The sequence below is a fragment of the Didymosphaeria variabile genome (assembly GCF_027946475.1).
Source record: "Didymosphaeria variabile strain IMI 356815 chromosome Unknown scaffold_4, whole genome shotgun sequence".
NCBI lineage: Eukaryota > Fungi > Ascomycota > Dothideomycetes > Pleosporales > Didymosphaeriaceae > Didymosphaeria > Didymosphaeria variabile.
This window is the reverse complement of record NW_026611623.1, coordinates 2,374,218-2,394,602: the sequence shown is the minus strand read 5'-3', so window position 1 is coordinate 2,394,602 and position 20,385 is coordinate 2,374,218. Positions and strand designations below refer to the sequence as shown.

The 20,385-nt window shown below is 51.7% G+C and overlaps 10 protein-coding genes across 10 annotated transcripts; 6 read left to right on the top strand and 4 right to left on the bottom strand.

Moving 5' to 3' along the window:
• Positions 1 to 889: 889 nt before the first annotated feature.
• Positions 890 to 1,778, top strand: fcf2 (dTDP-fucopyranose mutase; the record flags this gene model as incomplete). Its single annotated transcript, XM_056214470.1, has 2 exons — positions 890 to 1,201; positions 1,392 to 1,778. The coding sequence occupies 2 exons, from the start codon at positions 890 to 892 to the stop codon at positions 1,776 to 1,778; spliced, it is 699 nt and encodes a 232-aa protein (XP_056071737.1).
• Positions 1,779 to 1,928: 150 nt separating this feature from the next.
• PNP1 (Purine nucleoside phosphorylase) lies at positions 1,929 to 3,134 on the bottom strand (the record flags this gene model as incomplete). The annotated part of the gene is made up of 5 exons (XM_056214469.1): positions 1,929 to 2,453; positions 2,507 to 2,571; positions 2,639 to 2,718; positions 2,777 to 2,858; positions 2,918 to 3,134. The coding sequence occupies 5 exons, from the start codon at positions 3,132 to 3,134 to the stop codon at positions 1,929 to 1,931; spliced, it is 969 nt and encodes a 322-aa protein (XP_056071736.1).
• Positions 3,135 to 3,358: 224 nt separating this feature from the next.
• Positions 3,359 to 3,812, top strand: RSM10_2 (mitochondrial 37S ribosomal protein rsm10; the record flags this gene model as incomplete). The annotated part of the gene is made up of 2 exons (XM_056214468.1): positions 3,359 to 3,412; positions 3,465 to 3,812. 2 exons carry the CDS (start codon positions 3,359 to 3,361, stop codon positions 3,810 to 3,812), a joined length of 402 nt encoding a protein of 133 aa, XP_056071735.1.
• A 216-nt stretch (positions 3,813 to 4,028) lies between these two features.
• On the top strand, positions 4,029 to 4,645 carry RSM10_1 (mitochondrial 37S ribosomal protein rsm10; the record flags this gene model as incomplete). Its single annotated transcript, XM_056214467.1, has 2 exons — positions 4,029 to 4,249; positions 4,366 to 4,645. 2 exons carry the CDS (start codon positions 4,029 to 4,031, stop codon positions 4,643 to 4,645), a joined length of 501 nt encoding a protein of 166 aa, XP_056071734.1.
• A 3,075-nt stretch (positions 4,646 to 7,720) lies between these two features.
• N0V89_005691 (uncharacterized protein) lies at positions 7,721 to 8,210 on the top strand (the record flags this gene model as incomplete). The annotated part of the gene is made up of 2 exons (XM_056214466.1): positions 7,721 to 7,848; positions 8,000 to 8,210. The coding sequence occupies 2 exons, from the start codon at positions 7,721 to 7,723 to the stop codon at positions 8,208 to 8,210; spliced, it is 339 nt and encodes a 112-aa protein (XP_056071733.1).
• A 2,926-nt stretch (positions 8,211 to 11,136) lies between these two features.
• Positions 11,137 to 12,826, bottom strand: N0V89_005690 (uncharacterized protein; the record flags this gene model as incomplete). Its single annotated transcript, XM_056214465.1, has 4 exons — positions 11,137 to 12,065; positions 12,238 to 12,331; positions 12,394 to 12,645; positions 12,698 to 12,826. 4 exons carry the CDS (start codon positions 12,824 to 12,826, stop codon positions 11,137 to 11,139), a joined length of 1,404 nt encoding a protein of 467 aa, XP_056071732.1.
• A 799-nt stretch (positions 12,827 to 13,625) lies between these two features.
• N0V89_005689 (uncharacterized protein) lies at positions 13,626 to 14,711 on the bottom strand (the record flags this gene model as incomplete). The annotated part of the gene is made up of 1 exon (XM_056214464.1): positions 13,626 to 14,711. The coding sequence occupies one exon, from the start codon at positions 14,709 to 14,711 to the stop codon at positions 13,626 to 13,628; it is 1,086 nt and encodes a 361-aa protein (XP_056071731.1).
• Positions 14,712 to 15,036: 325 nt separating this feature from the next.
• Positions 15,037 to 15,606, top strand: N0V89_005688 (uncharacterized protein; the record flags this gene model as incomplete). Its single annotated transcript, XM_056214463.1, has 1 exon — positions 15,037 to 15,606. One exon carries the CDS (start codon positions 15,037 to 15,039, stop codon positions 15,604 to 15,606), a length of 570 nt encoding a protein of 189 aa, XP_056071730.1.
• A 308-nt stretch (positions 15,607 to 15,914) lies between these two features.
• On the top strand, positions 15,915 to 17,702 carry N0V89_005687 (uncharacterized protein; the record flags this gene model as incomplete). The annotated part of the gene is made up of 1 exon (XM_056214462.1): positions 15,915 to 17,702. The coding sequence occupies one exon, from the start codon at positions 15,915 to 15,917 to the stop codon at positions 17,700 to 17,702; it is 1,788 nt and encodes a 595-aa protein (XP_056071729.1).
• Positions 17,703 to 17,991: 289 nt separating this feature from the next.
• On the bottom strand, positions 17,992 to 19,507 carry N0V89_005686 (uncharacterized protein; the record flags this gene model as incomplete). Its single annotated transcript, XM_056214461.1, has 2 exons — positions 17,992 to 19,056; positions 19,106 to 19,507. The coding sequence occupies 2 exons, from the start codon at positions 19,505 to 19,507 to the stop codon at positions 17,992 to 17,994; spliced, it is 1,467 nt and encodes a 488-aa protein (XP_056071728.1).
• Positions 19,508 to 20,385: the final 878 nt, after the last annotated feature.

Below are 20,385 nucleotides of genomic sequence, written 5' to 3'. Positions count from 1 at the left end.
GGGCGACGACAAGCAAGCAGACGCGACACAGACGTGCGACTCGTGGTGTGATTGCTATCGTGGGCTTGCCAATCGGATGAGAGTCTGCAATAGCCAGGCAGCGAACCACACGCGTGAATGCTCCGCTGAGACAGGGACACGCCAGCGCTATGTGCAGGATCTCCTGGAGACGAGACTGGTGCCCGCGCGGCGTGTGGGCAGGCTGCTGGTTGGTGAGAGGACGGTAGAGGTACCGTTGGTCGTAAGGCTGTGTTGTTGAGGGTAGGAATATGGGATCTGCGTGCGGCTGGCATCCATGTGCCTCTGCCATGTTTACTTTATACGTATCTACACCATGTCGCACGCCGACAGCCGGAGAGGCAGTGACAGCAACACGCGCTGCTGCCGGTGCCGTCACATCTCGTCCCTACGCAGGCGCAGAGGCGGACTCGATCATACCAGCGCCATCCGGCCGCGTGGATGCATCAGGGCAACGCATTTTTCACCTTCAGCCACACGCTGGCCTCTGCACGAGCTGGACGAGAAGGCCAGCACAGCACACCCATTGGTCAATTGGCTGCCTTTTGCGCCGCTCACATTGGCTGGGACCGCACTTCAGCCTTGAGCCGATGCGTTGTCAAGCCCAGGTGTAGGATTTTTCGCCAGCACACCAGCGTCATCTGAGCAGCTTCGAGAAGCGTAGCGTCTACCGACAATTAAACATGCAGGCTACAATGACGGCATGGTGTGTGTTTGCGACGTAGGGTTCAAAGTGATATCGGAGGGAGGCGCTACACATCTGGTAAGGCGGCAATTCTGCCGAGGTGAACCGTGCGCCATCTTCCAAAACCACGTTCCCAAATTTTTTCAGACGTTGTGCATCTGCCGCCAACTTACAACCACGGCAGACATGGCCTTGCTGCCAGCGCACCCGCCCCAGGTGGATGACGATACAGATGAGGAGCTCACCGATGAACAGGTCCGGGCGCTCCTTACCGAGGCTGCTGAACGCATGCGCGCGAAAGCTGCCCAGCCCGCCAACGATGCTCCATTCAAGCTTCCCAAGCTGAACCCCGGTCGCATTGCAGATACCTATTCAACGACACAAGGCGCCATCACCAAGCTGGATGCATCCAAACTTGTTCCAAAGAAGGAACAGGCGCTCGCAAACGGTATCAAGAAGATTGAAGACCCCGTGCAGCTCAGGAAGCAGAAGAAAGAGGTAAGCTATACGTCGTCTTCTCACCTGCCCTTGATGATAATTATCCCATTTTGCACTGACGCAGATCATGGCACCGTTTTGGCGTCACCTGCACAAACTGAAGGTTTTCCATATCATAGTTACACTGAGGCATCTTCCATCTACCGCTCATCGTCAGACCTTCGCTAGCCATGTGCTAACAATAGTCTAGGAGAAGAAGGCTACCGCTGGCTCTGACTGGTTCAATCTGCCACGCACCGAGATGACACCCGAGCTGCGTCGCGACCTGCAGCTTCTCAAGATGCGCAATGTCCTGGACCCCAAGCGCCACTATAAGAAGTCTGATTCAAAGTCCGATGTCCCCGCCTTTAGCCAAGTCGGTACAATTATCGAAGGGCCGACGGAGTTCTACAGCGGCCGCATCAATAAAAAGGACCGCCACCGGACACTGGTCGAGGAAGTGCTCGCTCAGGAAGAGCAGTCGGGCAAGTTCAAGAATAAGTACGAAAACATCATCATGTCGAAGACTAGTGGCAAGAAGGCCTTCTACAAGGCACTGCAAGAAAAGCGACGTAAGGGAAAGATTATCAAGCCTTGAATATCGACTTGAAGACGACATGGGACTCCACCCTGCCCTTTCTGTCGTTCTCTATCTACAGCCCTGAACATGTACAGATCGAAGTCACGTAGAGCGTGTCAAGCGGCCAGGCATGCCACGGGCCATCTCGTCAACCAGGCGGTCGATCGATCAGTCCTCGTGCAGATCTGATAGTATCTGCTTCACCAGACCCTGCATATCTTTCGCCGCCTCCCGGCCGGCCTCGAGGACCTCCTGGTGGTTCGCCTTCCCCTTGTTCAGATGCTCATCAAGCTCTGTTTTGCTCATCGCTTGGATCGTATCGTCGTTCCCACGCGATCCTGCATCCAGTACGGCCTTGTTTGTCACCAAACTGAAGGCCAGTACCCGGATAGCTGCATGTCTTGCGACGATGATCTCTGGTACGGTTGACATACCGACGACATCGGCGCCTAGAATCCGCAGCATCCTGCACTCCGCTCTGGTTTCGTAGCTCGGTCCTCCAACGAACGCGTAAATACCTTCGTGGAGCCTCCTCTTCTGTTGATCAAGCCCGAGTTTCTTCCATGCTTTGTGCGTACGCCGCCGCAAATCTAGGTCGTACGCATCGCTCAGTGGTGGGAATCGGACACCGAACTCATCGATATTGGGCCCCCGTAAAGGATGGATACCCACCAGCCCAGCAAGGTTCAAATGCTAGACGCCATTAGTGCATATCCCACATAGACACCGCTAGGTAGTGAACATACATCATTTAAACAGACGATGTCTCCGACCTCGTAATTCTCGTTTAAACCTCCTGCTGCATTTGTGACTGTGAACCGTCAGATATGTTCCTGTGTTCCCTTGTCGGATGATGAGTAACAGAATAAGAAGCGGACCTATCATCGTTTCGATTCCAAGAAGCTTGCACACACGCGTAGCGAACGTGACAAGATCCATCGTGTGACCTTCGTAGAAGCTGTCGTCTCGTTTAGTTAAGATGTCAGACCGCCCACCAGGTAGGAACAGTGACTGACTGTGCTCGTCCGACCAACAGTGCTACAGGAGTTTTCTGCGGGCCTATCAAGCCGAACACGAAATTGCCGGCATGGCCTTGGACTTTATCATGCACATTAGCATACCTGAATTCTAAGCATCTGATGTCAATAGTTGCTCACCTGTGCTCTGAGGGAAATTCGGTATGGTGGAGTATGCGAGCTCGACCTTAGGCTCTGCTTCGATGGTTTCGACGAGACCTCCAAGTCCAGAACCGCATACAATAGCTACTTTCGGCTTCTGAAGTGCTTCCGGGAGCTTCGAACGTACGTAGGCTGCTGTTTCCGAGGCGCGGGCGTAGGCGTTCGGCGCCGCAAGCGTGTCCATGCTCTCAACCATTTTGGTGTCTCTTTTGTTTCCAGGAAGACTCCAGCCTCAGGGAAGATGAAAAGAATTTAAAACCCACCAAGCCATGTGCGGCAGGAGGGGGTGATGTTCAAAGATGTCTTGGCACGGTGCTCTCCGAAGCAGGCGTTCTGCCGGGCGGTGGGCTCATACGGCCTAGCGTCGATGTTTTGCTTCAACTTGAGGAACTACACGCGATGGACATCAATCCATCAGCAATGGCGGTGCCGCGTTCTCTATGGCCGTTCTTGGCTCCAACAAAAAGGATCAAGGTACGTATCTTGAAATTGGAATGCCCACCAGCGCCTGACTAACAATGAATAGATAATACCACCTAGAGCCTCCGCCCAAACTTTTCTACGTTGCAGGAGCAACCGCGCCGAAGATCGTGAAGACGACCGTGAACGGCGGAGTGCGCCTGGCGACGACAACGATGTCGACATCTATGCAGAGATGGAGAAGGGGGAAATGCCTATCGAGCAGCGGTTAGAGCACATGGGCCTCGACGCAGCAGAATATACTGCGCTCAAGACCAGCTCGAAGAGGGCACAGAAGAAATTTGACAACTGGACGCCCAATGATAAAGCGGAAGCACAGAGAAAATGGAAGAAGATGGCAAACACACCCGACGACTTGACGCTCTTGGAGATGTTCAAAAAAGGAAGGCCTTGACGTGCTCAAGGAGGGCAAGTAAGTTAGAATTTTTCCTTCAGAGGTACGGGTCACGATGATTATTTGCTATACATGCATGGCTTTCAGAAGTTGGGTGACACCAGCGAGGCTGTTGACACTTGCGCACAAGTATGAGATTGGAAAGATCAATCCACATTTGGTCAGGCTTTAGACTTAAGCTGCTCCATACTGACAGGACCGAATAGAGAACGTGGCATGAAGCTCCCCACCGATAAAGACCCGCTCGACCCGAAGACACAGGAGGCCCTCGATGCCCTGAGGACACCTGTCAACGTCCAAGCCGTCCACCTCCGCCCTCTCCGCCGCACCCCCACCCACGGCGTTCCCGTCTGCGACCTCCAGCTCCGCACCTATTCCATCCGCAACCTCCTCCTCTTCGCCGACTTCGCCGTCCGCGCAGCCTACTACATGGGCTTGTGCGCGCGTGGCCCTATTCCCCTCTCCCTCGCATAACAGAGCGCTGGACAGTACCCCGCGCCAACTTTATTTTTAAGAAATCGCAAGAGAACTTCGAACGTATCACTATGCGAAGACTTATTCAGATCCAAGATGGCCACCCCGACGTGGTGAAAGCGTGGCTAGCGTTCCTGCAGAAACACCAGTACTATGGAGTCGGTATGAAGGCGAACATCTGGGAATATGAGAGCTTGGAGGCTGCTACCAGGGCGGGATACGATATTGAGGCCGGTGACTACAGCAGGAGGAGGGAGGGGGCGATGTTGAAGAAGGTCAATGAGATTATGAATACGAGGGCATATAAGGAGGCGATGCACGGACATAAGACGCCGAAGGAGATAGAATTGAGGCCATGAAGTGGCGTGTTCGGTGAAGGAAGAAGGCAGATCTGTAAGATACGTGTCTGAGGCTTTGTGAAGATGCAAGAATTGTCGGTATTAACGCATTGTAGAGTGGTGTACATATACCTTGTTTGCGTAAGGGATTCTATAAGACTTGTTCAAAGATCTGGGACGGCTTGTGTACGCTTTGCATAGATAGTGCGTAGAGGCAGATTGTGGAGTGGGATGTGTCTCCCTTAATTGGTGTGGTAGCAACGGCATCCGATTACTTCACTGTGCGTGCTAACTGCGTCGGTTGTTCTTAAGTGGTGACTTCTATGAGGGACATCCTGTTTATCTCTGTCCGTTCTCTGATGACAGCTAGACATCGGGTCGAGATCACAGTCGCTGCCGTCAGCAGCTCGGAATCCCACGAGAAGCTCCACGACCATCGACTGGGCGTAAACGCATCGCTAGCATGGTGCAGCAGTAGCGAGATGCTAAAGCTTGCAGTCCAGCACGCTTGTTGCAGCATTCATTAGGACGGCTAGGACCGTGTTCAAAGTACCTTTCGCAGTTGTCGTTTGACATAAGCAGACTTATGGTAGGCTATCATGGAACATCAGCGTCATTGATCAATGACAAGCTTTGCTCATCGGGTTCCTTCTTCTACTTTTCCCCTCATGTCTCCTGCGTTTGTGGGTCCTGTTCGACACCATTGTCGCAATGCGCAAAAAAAGACCGTGGGGTGAGTGACATCAGTGAGTCGCTATAAGTCATACTGACCGTCGATCACAGTGCAGGACGTGCGGACACGCGCTCCGTTGCTGCCGCAATCGACAGTAAGTCCTTGGATGCGGCCATATTATACTCAGTTTCAAGAACGAATGCCGATCCATCTGCGAGCTCCCAACCAACCGCGAAAGCAAGCACAGCCAACCTTCTTCTACATCCGCCAGTTATCCAGATGATGATTCGGACCAAGGATCTTCCACGAATCCATAGGTGGAGTCCCCGTTCTTCAATGTGCTGCCGAGAGATATGTCAAGCTGCTGATCTACGAAGAGCTCCTCGTAGTGGGTGAAGTCTACATGGAGATACATGAGCCAAGTCGGATCCAGAAAGATTTCTGCCACAACAAGCCAGCGTATGGCGCGCAGACCGTGAACACTTCTACAGGCCGTCATTAGCGACTCTTCGAGTCCGTAAGGCAATCATAGTAGCAGAGCCGCTGTTCGTTTCGGGGACCTCTTTGTGCTCCCCATACGCTGGCACTGGCGCAGATCCTTCTCTGCTGGCGACGATTGGGGATGTCCACTCATCTCTACAGCTGCTCTCAGAACATCTTCGAAACATCAGCTTCGTATAAGACATTGATGATCTTCACATGTACTCAATGTTCAGGATGCGATTCTCGTGGGCATTTGATGAGATGCAATATTTTAGCGTACACAGTCCCTTGAAGTTTTTTCGCGATGAGTTGAAACACAAGGAATTCCCGACCCTTTCGGTGGTAAAGAATATCTCCATCTTGAATAATGAACACTCGGCAACAATGATGAGGACAACGAAGTCATCACTCGACGAGAGTGCGGTGACCACTCTCAGCCCAATATTGCAAATGGACCCGAGTCACTTCCTCTCGCCTACGTCGAGATTGATTACACAAATGCGTCTTATGTATATTCGTATGATAGTATTCACCGCACCGGCGTCGAACCCTACCCATCCGGCTCGCGCTCATCGATCTTTATACATGATGCGCCACGATTAGGTAACGGGCCATACCTACAATACGTGAAGTCGTTGGGATGACTCCAGGAGACGAAAGTAAGGGAATTGTGCGGCTGATATGATGCGGAGGTATCAAAACGGATGCGCTCTCCAAGAGGGGTTGCCTGAGGTTCCGAGAGTCTGGGCCCATCACATAGGTGAGCGAGTGAGCTTGAGTGGTGCAAAATTTTGGAGGGCTAGACCGACTGTTTGTGGCAGATGTGATCATTGGATGACAGAGTAGCTCCCACGGGATAATATTTCTGGCACAGATGTGTTCGCCCAATGAGCCTAGGCACCTCGATGTGTTTTGTAGCAATATTGATAACGGTGTATGGTCCGTTGAAGTTGCGCCTCGAACCTCATACTTGCAAGTGATTGTTCGTCTTAGGTGTCCCAGATACTGTCGCTAACTAAGGACAGAAGACTAAACCACTGTCATGGGCCTTGGCTTCGTGAAGTAGCCATGTCCAGTTCGACAGGGTAGGCTGTCGGCTAACTCGACTTGATGTTGATCATGGCATTCGGGGCGTTCCGCGATGTTCATGCCTGTCACCTACACTTTATCGATCACCCGTCGGCTCATGACGGGTACCATGACGGTGTGACCGTAGCGTAACATTCTATCTTGCTTGCTCAGAGAGCACACCTCCGATCATTCCGGCTCCTCCAGTCCAATTGCGTATGTATTACTACGGTACTGCTTCTTAAGCATCGGTTTTCCTCAGCTGAAGCCTCATCCTCAACTCCTTGTTCCATTCTGCAACAATTCTGCGCGGCGTTCATGGTCACCATGAAACTCCGAATCTATACGCTTCTAATTGCATACTCGGCTTCCGCAGTGCTGTACGCCACTGCAAGCGTTATCCCTCCTGATTTGGATACAGGCATTACCGTTGATCCTTCGCTTGATGAGGTTATGCTAGGGGAGCTTGCAGCCAACAGTGCAAAAGCCCACGCTGCCACTTGTCGGTGGACCAATTGCAACGAAAATTGCCCGAAACGCTTTGTTGAAGTTCCACGACAAAATGGTCACCAAAACGAAATGATATGGGAACATACCCAGTGCGCCGGCAAAGGGTTGTCAAAGTTCTGTTGCCCTCCTCACCCGGACATGACACGGTGTCACTGGAAAGGGTTTAGCGACTCTGGAAAATGTACTCGAGGTTGTGACATCACGTTGGGTAAGGCTATATACCACGGAGTCGAAGTTGGTACAACTACAGCTGGATGTACCAAAGGCGGTTACCAAAGTGTATGCTGCACGACGCCGAAATCAGAAAAAGCCACGGCAAGTGTCTTAGCCTACCTGCAATGCGGATGGTACTCTGCACTGAAATGGCCGAAGAAAGAGAAACGAGAGCTATGTGCCGAGTCTGGCAGGAGCTATTCCTGCCCAGCGAATCGTCCAAATCAGATTACCTCTTCGAACCTTGGGTTCGGGGGCGAGGTAGAATGTTTGGAAGGTAAGTGGATCATCAGTTCTTTCAGTCAACACGTCTCATCGCCACTAGGACGCAGAAGCTATTGCTGCACCAAGAATATGCTACCTATCTTCAAGAATTGTCAATGGCTGCCATCGTGCCCCAATGGCCAGATTCGGGTGGCCCTACGCAGAGACGGTGCTGAAAACCAAGCGTTCTGCTGCGCTGGAGAGATCTTGCCTCCCAAGGACCCTACTCCACAACCGCAGCCTGAACCGAAACCCGAACCGAAGCCTGATCCGAAGCCTGATCCGAAGCCTGATCCGAAGCCGAGCCCCAAGCCTGAATCGAAAGACGACTATGTACCAAGAGTAAATCTCTTCCAAAGAGAGGTAGACTTGTAAGTTGGAGCGCTGCCTGCCTATATATCTGCAGAGTTAACATTGATAAGCTGGATGGATCGGAGATACGGCGAACATGCTTGTCCACAGGAGCTGCGGCCTCCAGTCCTTGAGTGAGGGGTCCCAACTGCTGCTATGTTCCACGCTGACACTGATACAGCTGGTTCAACCATGAGGATGGAAGTACGGTCGCAGCCGGTCTTGAGGGAAGTACACAACACGAGGTAGTGTCCCCAGCAGTGTCCTCGGCAGATTCCCCACCTACTTCGGAGTGTGTGAGATCTTGGACCGCAATCTCCGACTTTCTACAGGTTTTGACTAATGTTACGAATGACACGTACATCGAAGATGAGCGCAAGGACATGTATAGGGTGCTCGACCGAAAGCTCATGACACTCCCCGATTGTCCAGGCTGCAGCCTGGGCGACTTCGTAAGCTTCGCCGGCAACCAAACTGAGTTCAGTAAGACTGCTCTCATCTACGACTTCCTGGAAAACCCAAGAATTTCCCGCGGAGGGGTTCAATGTATGCCATGGCCAGATCACTTCGCGCCAGCCTCTGGACTTGAGGGAAATAGACCAGATTCCGATGCAGCAGCTCATCAGCGTAGAATTGTTGAAGATGATTTAGATCCGAGAAATGGTCCGCTCGACTTGCCACTTCACGGCCAAGCTCCACATCCGGTTACCTTTGGCCGCGTGATGCAGGCGATCGACAATGGTAAGCTCCTGGGAGATATCTCACAGATTAGCATCTAATTCTCAGCAAAGGACGTCTATCGTTGCACTATGCGATGTGGTTATACTCCAACGACAGCACACGCCCAGGGTAAGATAGCCTGTTCGGGGTTGATGCATGTATACCGGTGTCCTCGCTGGATGTCACTGACTTGCACCGAAGACCCTACTTGGAATTGGCCTACTGGATAGGACAAGTACCCGGAGAAGTACCGAACACTTCTGAAGAAAGCCACCTCAACCTAGATGAATTACGAGATAGACGTACAAACCTTAACAACGCTCATGCTCCAGACAGATGGATAGTTCTTCATATCCATCTAGATAACAGCGCAACCATGCGTCCTCGCATGTTCACCATGGAAACTACTGTTGTTGATGGTGGTCCCTGGACCCCAACGTTGCGTACATTTATCAACATTGTAAGATCATCTTGATTGCATAAGATGCAACAGTCGCTCAGCTCTTTGAACTTTACTGACGCTCATGTAGGCGGCGATATCAGTCTACCACGCTCAATCCTGGTTGCCTGTTCGAAACAGTCGTGGGAACGATTACATGTGGCAAGTCGACTGGAGGGATCGAAATCAGATAGGTGGTCACAACCCTGGTGGCCGTAATTCTCGTCGAGTAGTGAGATGCCGCGATAATCCATCGAACGGTCGCAATGGATCGCCACATCAATACTCTCTGATACCAGTTGGTCCCGGCCCAACACAACGTATGGGCGACCCCAATTGGGCTTCTGGGACGGCCCCTTACCGCGTTTTTACCAATCTATACAATCAAGGTTATCTCAGTTACACGAGCATGCAATATTTATTCAACGAGCCACAAGGGATAAGTCGCCGGCCTGGATATGATGTCGATCCTCAAAGCATGAACAGAGATTTCAGATATCACCCCCACGTTTACCCAGGCGATGCGGATTATATGCTGGGCGCTCCTGCATATGATCGATGGCAAGTTGCCGGTCAAGCGTTCCCATGGTACAGCCCTTTCCTCATCGATATAACTGGTTCCGGATCGTTCCAAGTCCGTCCAGTTACCCAGCAGCCAAACTTCCCCAGTGGAATTCCACCACCGCCACCGCCACCGCCACCAGGGCCATCCCCGGCTCCTTTCATTGGACCACCACCTCCACCGCCACTGGGACCATCCCCAGCTCCGTTCATTGGACCACTAACCTCACCACAACCCTCCACAGCTCCACAACCCTCCTCGAAGACCCATTACCTCGAAGGACCTCAGCCTCCACAGCCCTCAAAGACCCCAGATGGAGGCGATTGGAACTGGAGATTGAGCTTACCACACAAATTTGACCCACCGTCGAACGATGATGTGAAAGCAGAGTCCATTGAGCAAGGAGTGAACTTCACTGCCCCTAATGTGACCAGTCAGGACTCTACCCCCTAGCTCAGCTATTATTCGAGGCGGTTGAAAGTTCGGTTGCACGAGATCTACTTTAGAACAGTACTACTCATTAGTAGTTAGGGGGCAGTATTGTATTATCATAGTGTTCCGCACTTGGCACACCACTTCTTATCATATGTCTTTTGCGTGAGGTTCGAGTGCTCTCTTTTCGTGATACATGCTCGATCGCGACTGACAATGAATTCAGCAGCCACATCCGCAGGGATTAGGCGCTGGGGTGAAATAATATCGCGTTTGCGCGGCTCGTAATTTGACTGGGATGACGATAATCAGCTCGCCCTTCAGAAACTCACGAGCCTCCTGGAAGAACTGGGCAAACCTGCAGTACAGATGAATGGAAGCAGGGCCTTGTTACTGAAAGCTGAGCGGTCCGGTCCCCTCGAGCTTTATGAGGGTGGCGAGGACATAACAGATGCTCTGCCGAAGAAGATCATAGACATGTTCTGGGGTCCAAGGCAGCAGTGATGGGGGACGGGATCACTCATGCGTACCTTTGAGACGTTTGCACGAGCATGGGAGATGGTTTACGGCAGGTCAAGGTTCAGCAATGCTTGGAGTTTGGATCTCTGATTTTACGTGGGGATACGCTTAATGATTGCATCCATGGCTTCTGCCGGTATAAGTCGCTAAGTGGTCTTCCTAAGTTGTCCCTGACTTCTGCGTGAATCCAACTAACATAACATTCTTTGTAACCTTGATAAAGTAATTGGCTACAGGTGTGCTCCTGATACTGATAACAACAAAGTTAGATCCTGCGTTTAGAGAAGTCTCTCTACCCAATCTGCAGTTGCAATCCGGAACCTCTTTCCCCAAATCCAGTATGGCACGGTTAATGAGCCAAATATCCCCAGTAGCATTCCAAAGATACCGAAGGGCTCTGCGTACCCTACTTCCTGCGTCCACGTACCAACAAAGAACGTCCACGCAAAAGCAACGACAGCCCTGGAGCATGTAACAGCTACGAAGCAGTCTCCCGCAATCGAGGGATAGCTCTCAATGATATAATTGAAGCCGACACTGGGCGCCTGCATCAGTCCGAAGGCGACCATACCGAACGCAAACTCCAGTCCTACCCACCCTTTAGGTGAAGGATTCTGAGCAATGACACCGAAAATAATGGTACCGGCTGTTGAGATGAACAGTGCTGGAATGGCAGTGACAATACGAGACTCAGGTTCGCTATATCCATGGATGTCCTTCTTCGCTAGCCGCTTCGTAGTGAAATCGGCGACGAAGTAGGTGTAGACGCATCCTAGGACGGCACCAACGAGCGCACCGCAGTTGATGAGGCCCGAGTCTGCACCCCAGAGGTACGGCGGCGAAGCGGCGATCTGGGAACCTACAGTGCTGATGGTGACTATGGCACCTACGAGCCCAGCATACCAGAGTGACACTAGCCAAACGCCTGGTAGGCGAAGGGTTAGGTATGGAGCGAGGAACTTTCGGCCGACGCCACCGTGGTAGGTGAAGGGCTTGAGGGAGCGAAGGAAGGTATACGGAGCATACGAAGACTGTTCATTTGCAGTTGCGCTGGCCCTGACGCCAATGTCTTCTTTCGTCTCTGCTATAGGTTTGTTGATCGTTTCGGTAGCCTCCGACGTGGAGGGAATTGGGCGCTCGTATAGAGTCTCGGGCTGCAGGAAGAAGCAAATCACGAAAGTGACGGCTGAGAGAATGACGTTCGTCCCTAAAGGTGGGGGTACAAAGTCAGTGTAATGTTCACAAATCAGAGAAGTGGGTGAAGTAGGTGTTGAAGCCGGCTACCGATGTCGGAAGATTTCAGACTTAGATGTGAAAGGCCTGGAGTCTTAGACAATCGCCCCGCATGAACACCCACTTTATACCCCGACATTGCTTACAATGGATCCAGGCGAGACCGTCGTGTGCGGCGATGTAGCCTCCAGCGATAGGTCCGACAAAGGAGCCCATCGCCAGGAAGACGGTGTAAAAGGCCTTTCCGGAGTCAGAGTTCATTAGTCTGCTGGATTCCTAGAGCCGCTGAATTGAGGACTTACCATGACTCTACCGCGCTCGTGCACAAAGAATATCTCTCCAACAACATCAGGCGAGACAGCGTCCGCAGGGCCACCCCCCATACCCATGAAGAACCGGGCTGCAAGTAGACTATCGAAGCTCGTCGAAAGCCCAGCCCACATTGAAGAGAATGCCAACAATAGCAAGCTCAGCAAGATGACGGGTCGCCTCCCGAGGATATATGAAAGTGGTACCCAAAACAGGTTCGACACTCCCAGCATGAGGATATTGACCTGACCTATTTGTTAGGATTATTCCATGGTGGAGATACTGGGAAGCACTCACAGCAATCAAATGCGTCAAATCCGCGAATGGCTTCGGCGGAAAGCCAAAGATGGGCGTGGCAGCATATATCGGGAGCGCGCTGGCGATAGATGCACTTGTGAAATTCGCGACGAAGGGAACGAGGCACATGGCGAATAAGATCCCATACTTTCGCCACCTCGAGAAGTTCAAGGGATCAGCTGGATCAGCTGAAGGCTGAGGCACAAGGCGAACCTCATCGTGGATCTGGTTTGATGCTGTCCATTCGAGATGTTCTGTGGAGGAAAGTCAACAAAAGAGAAGATCATTGCAGAGCAAACATACCAATGAGGGTGACGGTGCCCGGGGGGTGTCGCGTTGCGAACTTCTACGTTGGATAAACTGAATGCGTGTTTGAAGCCTGCCATAGTGATCGACCAACATGGACCGATCATCTGGTGATGGGTAGGATGCAGAAATGTATAGACGAGCTTCTCGTGTCACGGTCCTTCCGCGCACCCCATGGGGTCGCGTGTGGGGGAGCCGGGATGTGGAGGAGCGGCATTCTAGACCCTTGTAGTCTAATCGGTCCTGCGACTCAAGAGGCATTAGCACACCGAGACCTCCGCAATGTGTCTAGATGGAGATGTCAATGACTCGTATCGTGCCTTGGCTTGCTCGGTAATGTGATTTGTGTGCACATCTCAGGAAGGCCTTTCACGGCAGTAAGTGCGATGAGCGTGATGCACATTTTTTTGGGGGGGAGGGGGGTAGAATGCGCATAGAGTGAGATCAATTTTTTTTCCAGACATTGGATTAGTTCGATGTCATTCTTCGAATGTCTCAGGAGAGCCTAGAAGATCTGATTGCACCAACACATTCACCAAAACCAACGCCAGCGTTAGCGTCGCCAGCAATAGCAGAAAAATGTACAATGTCTCCATCCTCCAGATAACGTAACTCCGACCCGTCACTTAGTTGTTTGGGCTTTTTTTCCGTTCATTGTCAGCTCCATCAAGCAAGCAAGCTCTGATTCAGTTGATCCAGATACTGTTCCCGAAGCCAATAGGTCTCCAGTGTTCAGTGGACATCCACCGATCGCATTATGCGCAAGCATCTGTCTGAACGTCCAGTACATGTGTGCAAACCCAACTTTGCATACCGTTGTCTTCGTGCCCTCTCTCAATATCTTCGCCTCGATAGTAAGATTGTACGACGTGCTACGCGGATCATCTAGAAAGGGAGCCACGGGCTCTTCATGAGCAGGCGCAGGCGTTTCAAATACTTTGAGCGCTTCCAGAGTGACGACCCACGGTGACATTGATGTTGCAAAATTCTTCCCCTTGAAGGGACCGAGGGGATCTCTCATTTCGCAGCCTTGAATGTCTCGGGAGCTCCAGTCATTGACCAGGACCAGCCCAAAGATGTGCTCGTCCATGTTTTTCGCGTGTACATCCACATCGGCTGCGAGCGGTCGGCCTACAATAGCACCGACTTCAAGCTCGTAATCAAGTGCTCTTGATGCGCCGAAGGTAATCTTGCCGTTTTCTAGGTATTGGCCTATTGGCCGGGTAACAGGAGTAGGGGAAACGTAAATCGAGGAGCAGCGGCCTGCGTAGCCCATAGGAAAGTTGTGGAAGGTATTTGGCAGTTGAGCTTTCCCGAAGAGGGCTTTCGGCGCATTCGTAACATGCTCGCGCGAAACGGAGAAGTCGGTGAAGTCGCCCACTTGGACCGGTAGCAGCAAATCTACGTCTTTGATATCTTCCGAGTGCTCTTTATGCACGCCTTTTTTGTACGCCTCTTGTATCGCTGCTCGTGTCTGGAAATGGACATCTCTGGACAGAGCAGCGAAAGTGTTGAGTGTCTTCTCCGCGAATATGGAGGATATATTCGTTACAATGTCCGTAAAAGGTCCCTTGTTCGCAAGCTCAGTCAGGAATATGACCTCGTCACCAATTCGCGTGACGGCTTGTGGCGAAGGTCTTTTGGAAGAACGTGCAATTCCGTACGGGATGTTGTTGATTCCAAAATGAGATGTGTATGTCTGTTCCATGGCTGCGCGAGCAAGTCGTACGTGACACCGGAAAATTGGAGCTGCGTTTTGTTTAACCAGCGTATGATCCCAAAAACTTGCAACTGTTGACAGTCTACCAATCGAGTGCATGCATCTTGTGTGTCTTCGGGAAAAGCTCTCCACCTCGGGACCCTGCAGGCCGGATGAAGAACACAACCAATATCCATCAAAGTCGGCATATGGAACACAGGCTTCGGATGTTCGGCATTTATCTCGATGTAAGTCCGCAGTCTGTAAATTAGCATTGAACCGTGCTCTTGAACACAATCTCAAACATTTCCTTTCACACACAAACGACAGCATCATGGCGCAAAGAGTCCAGCCCGTTGCACAGGAGAGCCCTCTCCCAAGCCTCAATCGCTATATCACGACCCACGACGATTCGACTGGAAAAGCTATTTTCTCGAGCGCGGTTCCAGAGCAGAATCCAACGCAAATCATCCCCGGAGCCGTCTTCCGCCAAGGATATGTCACGAAGAAGTTTCCCGCTCAATTGAACGGGGATGAGGATCTGGACGCATATCGGTCATTCCTAAAGTCACCTCCAGGCATTGTGAACCAAAGTGGTACTGTGCTGCGCATTGTTGATATGCACCCTGCGTTTACGTCGCCAATGCACCGGACGGTATCACTGGACTACGGCATCGTGTTGGAAGGCGAGGTAGACCTGGTGTTGGACTCTGGAGAGGTTAGGACGATGAAGCGGGGTGACATGGCGATCCAAAGGGGCACTATGCATGCGTGGAGGAACAATCATCCCACGGAGTGGGCGAGGGTGGCGTTTATTCTCCAGCCTTCTGAGCCGGTTGAGGTGGGTGGCAAGAAGCTGGGGGAGGACTATGGCGATATGGAAGGCGTCAAAAAGTCTGAGTAGCTAGTAACATACATCTTTCGTGCTTTGCCGTGCATCGTCGTTGCTGCCGTGTTCGACCTAATCGTTGTTGTTCCTGGCGCGGTCGCGTTGGTCGCTCCTGCCTCGGCTAATCAAAAGCGGCTAGCGCTCGATCTCTCCTCCTCAATCTCCACATCCCGAGATCTTCATCCGTTGCTTTGTTTTCAAATCGGCGCTGACGACCGCGATGTCGCACAGCGGAGCCTAGATTGTACATACTGTCCCTGTATATACCTCAGACCCTGCATGCGTATGTCAAATCCTACTGCAAGACGTCCACAGTGCTCATTATGCCTCCTCAGATCAAGGACGCACAGAAGGTGGACGATTCGTCGTTCCCGTACATCTTCGAAGAGAATGTTGTGATACCTTTGAAAACAAGTTCAAAAGGTATCATCCGCTGCAACGTCTATCGTCCGAAAAGCAGCGACGAGAGATTCCCTGTTCTTGTCACTTACGGTCCATATGGCAAAGACATTCACTACAAAGACTTCCACGCCAAGTCCTTCTCTGAGGTGAACCCCGACCATCACTCAGCACATTCGGCATGGGAAACGCCCGATCCTGGATTCTGGACCAAACATGGTTACGCAATCGTGCGAGCTGATGAGCGCGGGCTTGGCCAGTCACCTGGTTTCCTCGATACAATGTCGCGCGGCACAAGCGAAGCCTTCTTCGACGTGGTCGAATGGGCTGCCGAACAGTTATGGTCATCTGGGAAAGTGGGCCTCCTTGGTATTAGCTATTACGCAGGATCGCAATGGCGTGTTGCTGCGCGCCAGCCAAAGGGACTGTCGGCGATCATACCCTGGGAAGGCATGAGCGACTACTATCGCGACCGTTGCCGTCACGGTGGCATTCTCTCAAACAAATTTATCAACTTTTGGTGGAACCGCCAGGTAGTATCTAATCAGTACGGACTGCCTGGTCGGGCAGCACGCAATTGGGGACCTGACTGCGTAGACGGAGACGTATCCGATGAGGAGCGTGAGAAGAACAGGCAGGATCAGAACATCGACAATTTGAACAACAAATTCCGCGACGATGAGTACTACGCTAGCAAAGAATACGACATGGGCGATATACAGGTGCCGCTGCTCTCAGTAGCTAATTGGGGTGGCATTCTTCTACATCTCCGTGGCAACATTGAGGGTTATCTCCAGGCAGGATCTGAGTTTAAGTATCTGCGCATTATCACCGGTCGCCACGATCTACCTTTTTACTACACCGAAGAAGTTGAAGTCCAAAGAAGCTTCCTGGATGCCTTCCTCAAGGACGATGACCGAGTTGGATGGAGCGTGAAAGGCAAGGTCCCGGCTGTGGACCTTGTTCTGCGCAAGGGTAACGTTGGCTTCGATGATGCACAAGCAGAGAAGGTCTACGAGCGTAGGATGGAGTACGAATGGCCAATTGCCCGCACACGATACACGAAGTTCTATCTCACACCTGATCACTCCCTGACACAAGTCCAACCCATTGTCACTCGCGCACAGAAGCTGTCCTATGAAGCTCTTGGCTCGCTCGAGAACCCCAAGTTGCTACAGTTCATAACACCACCGTTCGAACAAGAGACTGAGATCACCGGGCACATTGTCGCACACCTCAACGTGTCGATGTCACCTCATGCTAGTGGTCCCACACCTTTAGATATCGACCTCTTCCTTACACTTCGCTACATCTCTCCACACGGCGAGGAAGTTCACTACACTGGTACAGCGGGTGACCCCATTCCCCTTGCTAAGGGCTGGCTACGCGTCAGCCTGCGTAAAACTAACCCGTCGCACCCACGGCACCGGGAATGGCTCCCGCACCGCGACTACTTCAGCACAGATGTGCTGCCTGTCATACCCGGTGATGTCTATCCGGTAGATGTCGAGATTTGGCCGACGAATGTTGTGGTAGAGAAGGGTGGTAAGCTCGTGTTTGAGGTGAGCAGTGGCGATACCCAAGGCAGTGGCATCTTCGCACACAATCACCCGGAAGATCGAAGCGAGAAGAAGTTTGCGGGAATGAACCACGTTAGCTTTAGTGAGAGATATACCAACTGGGTCAGCTTGCCTATTATACCTCAGAGGTAACAGGTTTTCCCTCAGCGTAGATACACTCACGGATTCCTTCCAACAATACAACTCGAACTCGTTGACTTTATTCCTTGTTCATATTCACTGGCGAAGAGGAACATATATCTGGCATATCATTTGACATGTGGCTGTAAGTGCTACCTTCCGGTATATTGGTATGAGGGTGTACCTACTCGCGTGCTACGCTGTGTTTGGCATTATCAGTAGCGAGAAGAACAGAAACTCGCGGAGCGCAGGACCCTAACTTCGCTCAAAAGATAGTATACAGAGACTAAAGGAACAGCAATCATATCACTGCAAACCTCCTCAACCCGGCTCTAATACCAAAGAACAACGAAGCACCAACACAAGTAAGCAACGGGATCCCATACACACCCAGCCCAATCAAGATACCCTGTTCGAAGAAGCCAATGGCTATCCACTCAGCCCGCTTCGGCTCCTTAATCTCCTTCGCAGCGTCCTCCAACAACTTCTCTGCGTACTTTCCAGTAGTTTCCACCAGTATTTTGGTACCTGAAGGTTTTACAAGCACAGGTGATGCTATAAGGAAGTGCTCCCTCCGGTACCTGTTCTCTATGTCGACTTTGTAAGAGAGTGGTGCTCCAGGTCCAAGGAGAAGTGATGAAGGAATGTGATTCAAGAATGTGACTTCGGAGCGGATAAATTGAGAGAGGTACTTCGTGTGCGCAGGAGCGGCGAAGTGGTATGCAGCGCTTAGTCGGTCGTTCGAGTCATTGGTTATCAGGTCAATGGCGTGGTCCAAGGATGAAATTGCTGATATTGCCAGTACTGGTGCGCTAGATTTGGGCGGCAGAGGAACATGCGTCGTGTGTCTGTTCGAGAGCTCGACGATGGCGCCTGTAGAACCTTGCGTTATGATGTTCGTATACCAGTCTTTACTTTCTGCGAGTGTAGCCAAGGCATCTCTGGCATTTCGTTTCTTCGGTTGCGAAGTCGAACTCAGCGTGCCGTTAGGAGCGGTGGTTGCAAGGTAGCGGATGGCATGTCTCAGCACCTGCTCAACGAAATCTTCCTTGACAAATTCGTTGACAAAGATCATATCGGGCGCATAAGGAGAGGTGCCGCCGAAGCTGAAGCGGGCGGCTACCACTGCTTCCGCCGCTGCGGAGAGGTCTGCCGTTCGATCGACCACAGCAATGACCTTGCCACACGACGAAACGAGCTGGGCATATTTTGGCCTTTCTACGCGTGTGTCTTGTAAAACTAACAGTAGATTAGACGCTGCTTCCTCCGATGGTGAAGTTACAACGATGTGGAAAACGTCAGGTTGAAGCGCTTTGAGAAGGAGCGAGCGAAGTAGGGAAGGCAGAGCGCGAGGAGTATTCTCCAGCTGTTTGTTTGTCAGCTTGTTCTTCATTGTCATCGATTGCACGTCCTACCTTCAAAGCAACGCAGTTGCCTGCTGCCATCGCCGCGCCAAGCGGTTCGATCACACTCAGGAAAGGCGTGTGTCCCAGGTTCGGTTCAATGTATACCACGCCCCATGGTTCTGTTCTTTCCGCCGCATCCCTCCCTTTCGTTGTCCTGTATTCACTTTCTAGCTCTGCTTTCGGGTTGATCTGAGAATAATGCTCTGTAAGATGTCTGAGCGCAGTCGCAACTTCGATGCTAGCTTCAGCATCTGTAACATTTTGATCTTGTTGTAGAGCTTTCCGTATCGAGTTTATCTCTCTGCGTAGGGTGTCATGTAACGACTTGAGTTGTTCCCGCCGAAAGAACGGGTTGTGACTGCGTGATGTAAGTGCAGTCGCGTGAAGATTTGCAAGGACGATGGCTGCCATTGCGAAGGGAAAGCGCGTCAAAGATCAGAGAGCAAAGATTCTTTGAAAAAAAAAAACTGCCCCTTCGATGGAAATCAGCCAACTCATGGAGCTTCCATAGTAGGCTTGCCCTGAGACCTGCATTCATGCTAGCTAGCTGCACGTATTCCGTCTCGCCTCGGTACACGGGGGGCGGACTCTCGCGGAAGTCCTCCACATCCCGAAGCGCCCAAGCTCACGCGACAACGCGGCACCCGCAAGTCTTCGGACGTCTAGATCAGCCGAAGGCATGAGGCAGTTGCTCTTACCCGTAGACTTGCAATGTACGCGTAACTCGTCGCTTGTCAATATCCCACTGCAAGCATAGTCGTCTTTCCCACATCCGCGATCGCCCGCGATGTCCGTGACAACGACCTCAAACGCGCAGACATACAATCTTCGCACTGTCCTCGCAGACTACGACCTCCATCATACCCCTGCGACTGACCCTCTTGATACTACGTTGAATGCGCATCCCTCACCAAACCCATCGCCTCAAAGCAACCCGCCGGATTGGCCTACGAATGAGCGGCGCGTGCCACCGTACCGACCAGTGAACACAGAGTTAGATCACAGTCAAAGAAGGGTGTATCAAAATGGAATTGAGAGGACTTTCATAACGGTCATGTTTTCTGGTGTATTTCTGGAGGCGGTGAGTGGAATGATCAGTGGGAGATTTGGTATAGTGCTAATGAACAAGTAGACAGCGAGTACGGTGTGGAGGGCGACTTTCGGACGGCTTTGGAACGTCGGATACAACATTGGTGGGGAGTGGTGATAGACGATCAAAGCAGTAGCAAGAGTCTTCGGCGTAATGGGTTGCTTAGCATATTGAACGGGTTTGCAGACAATGTAGAAAC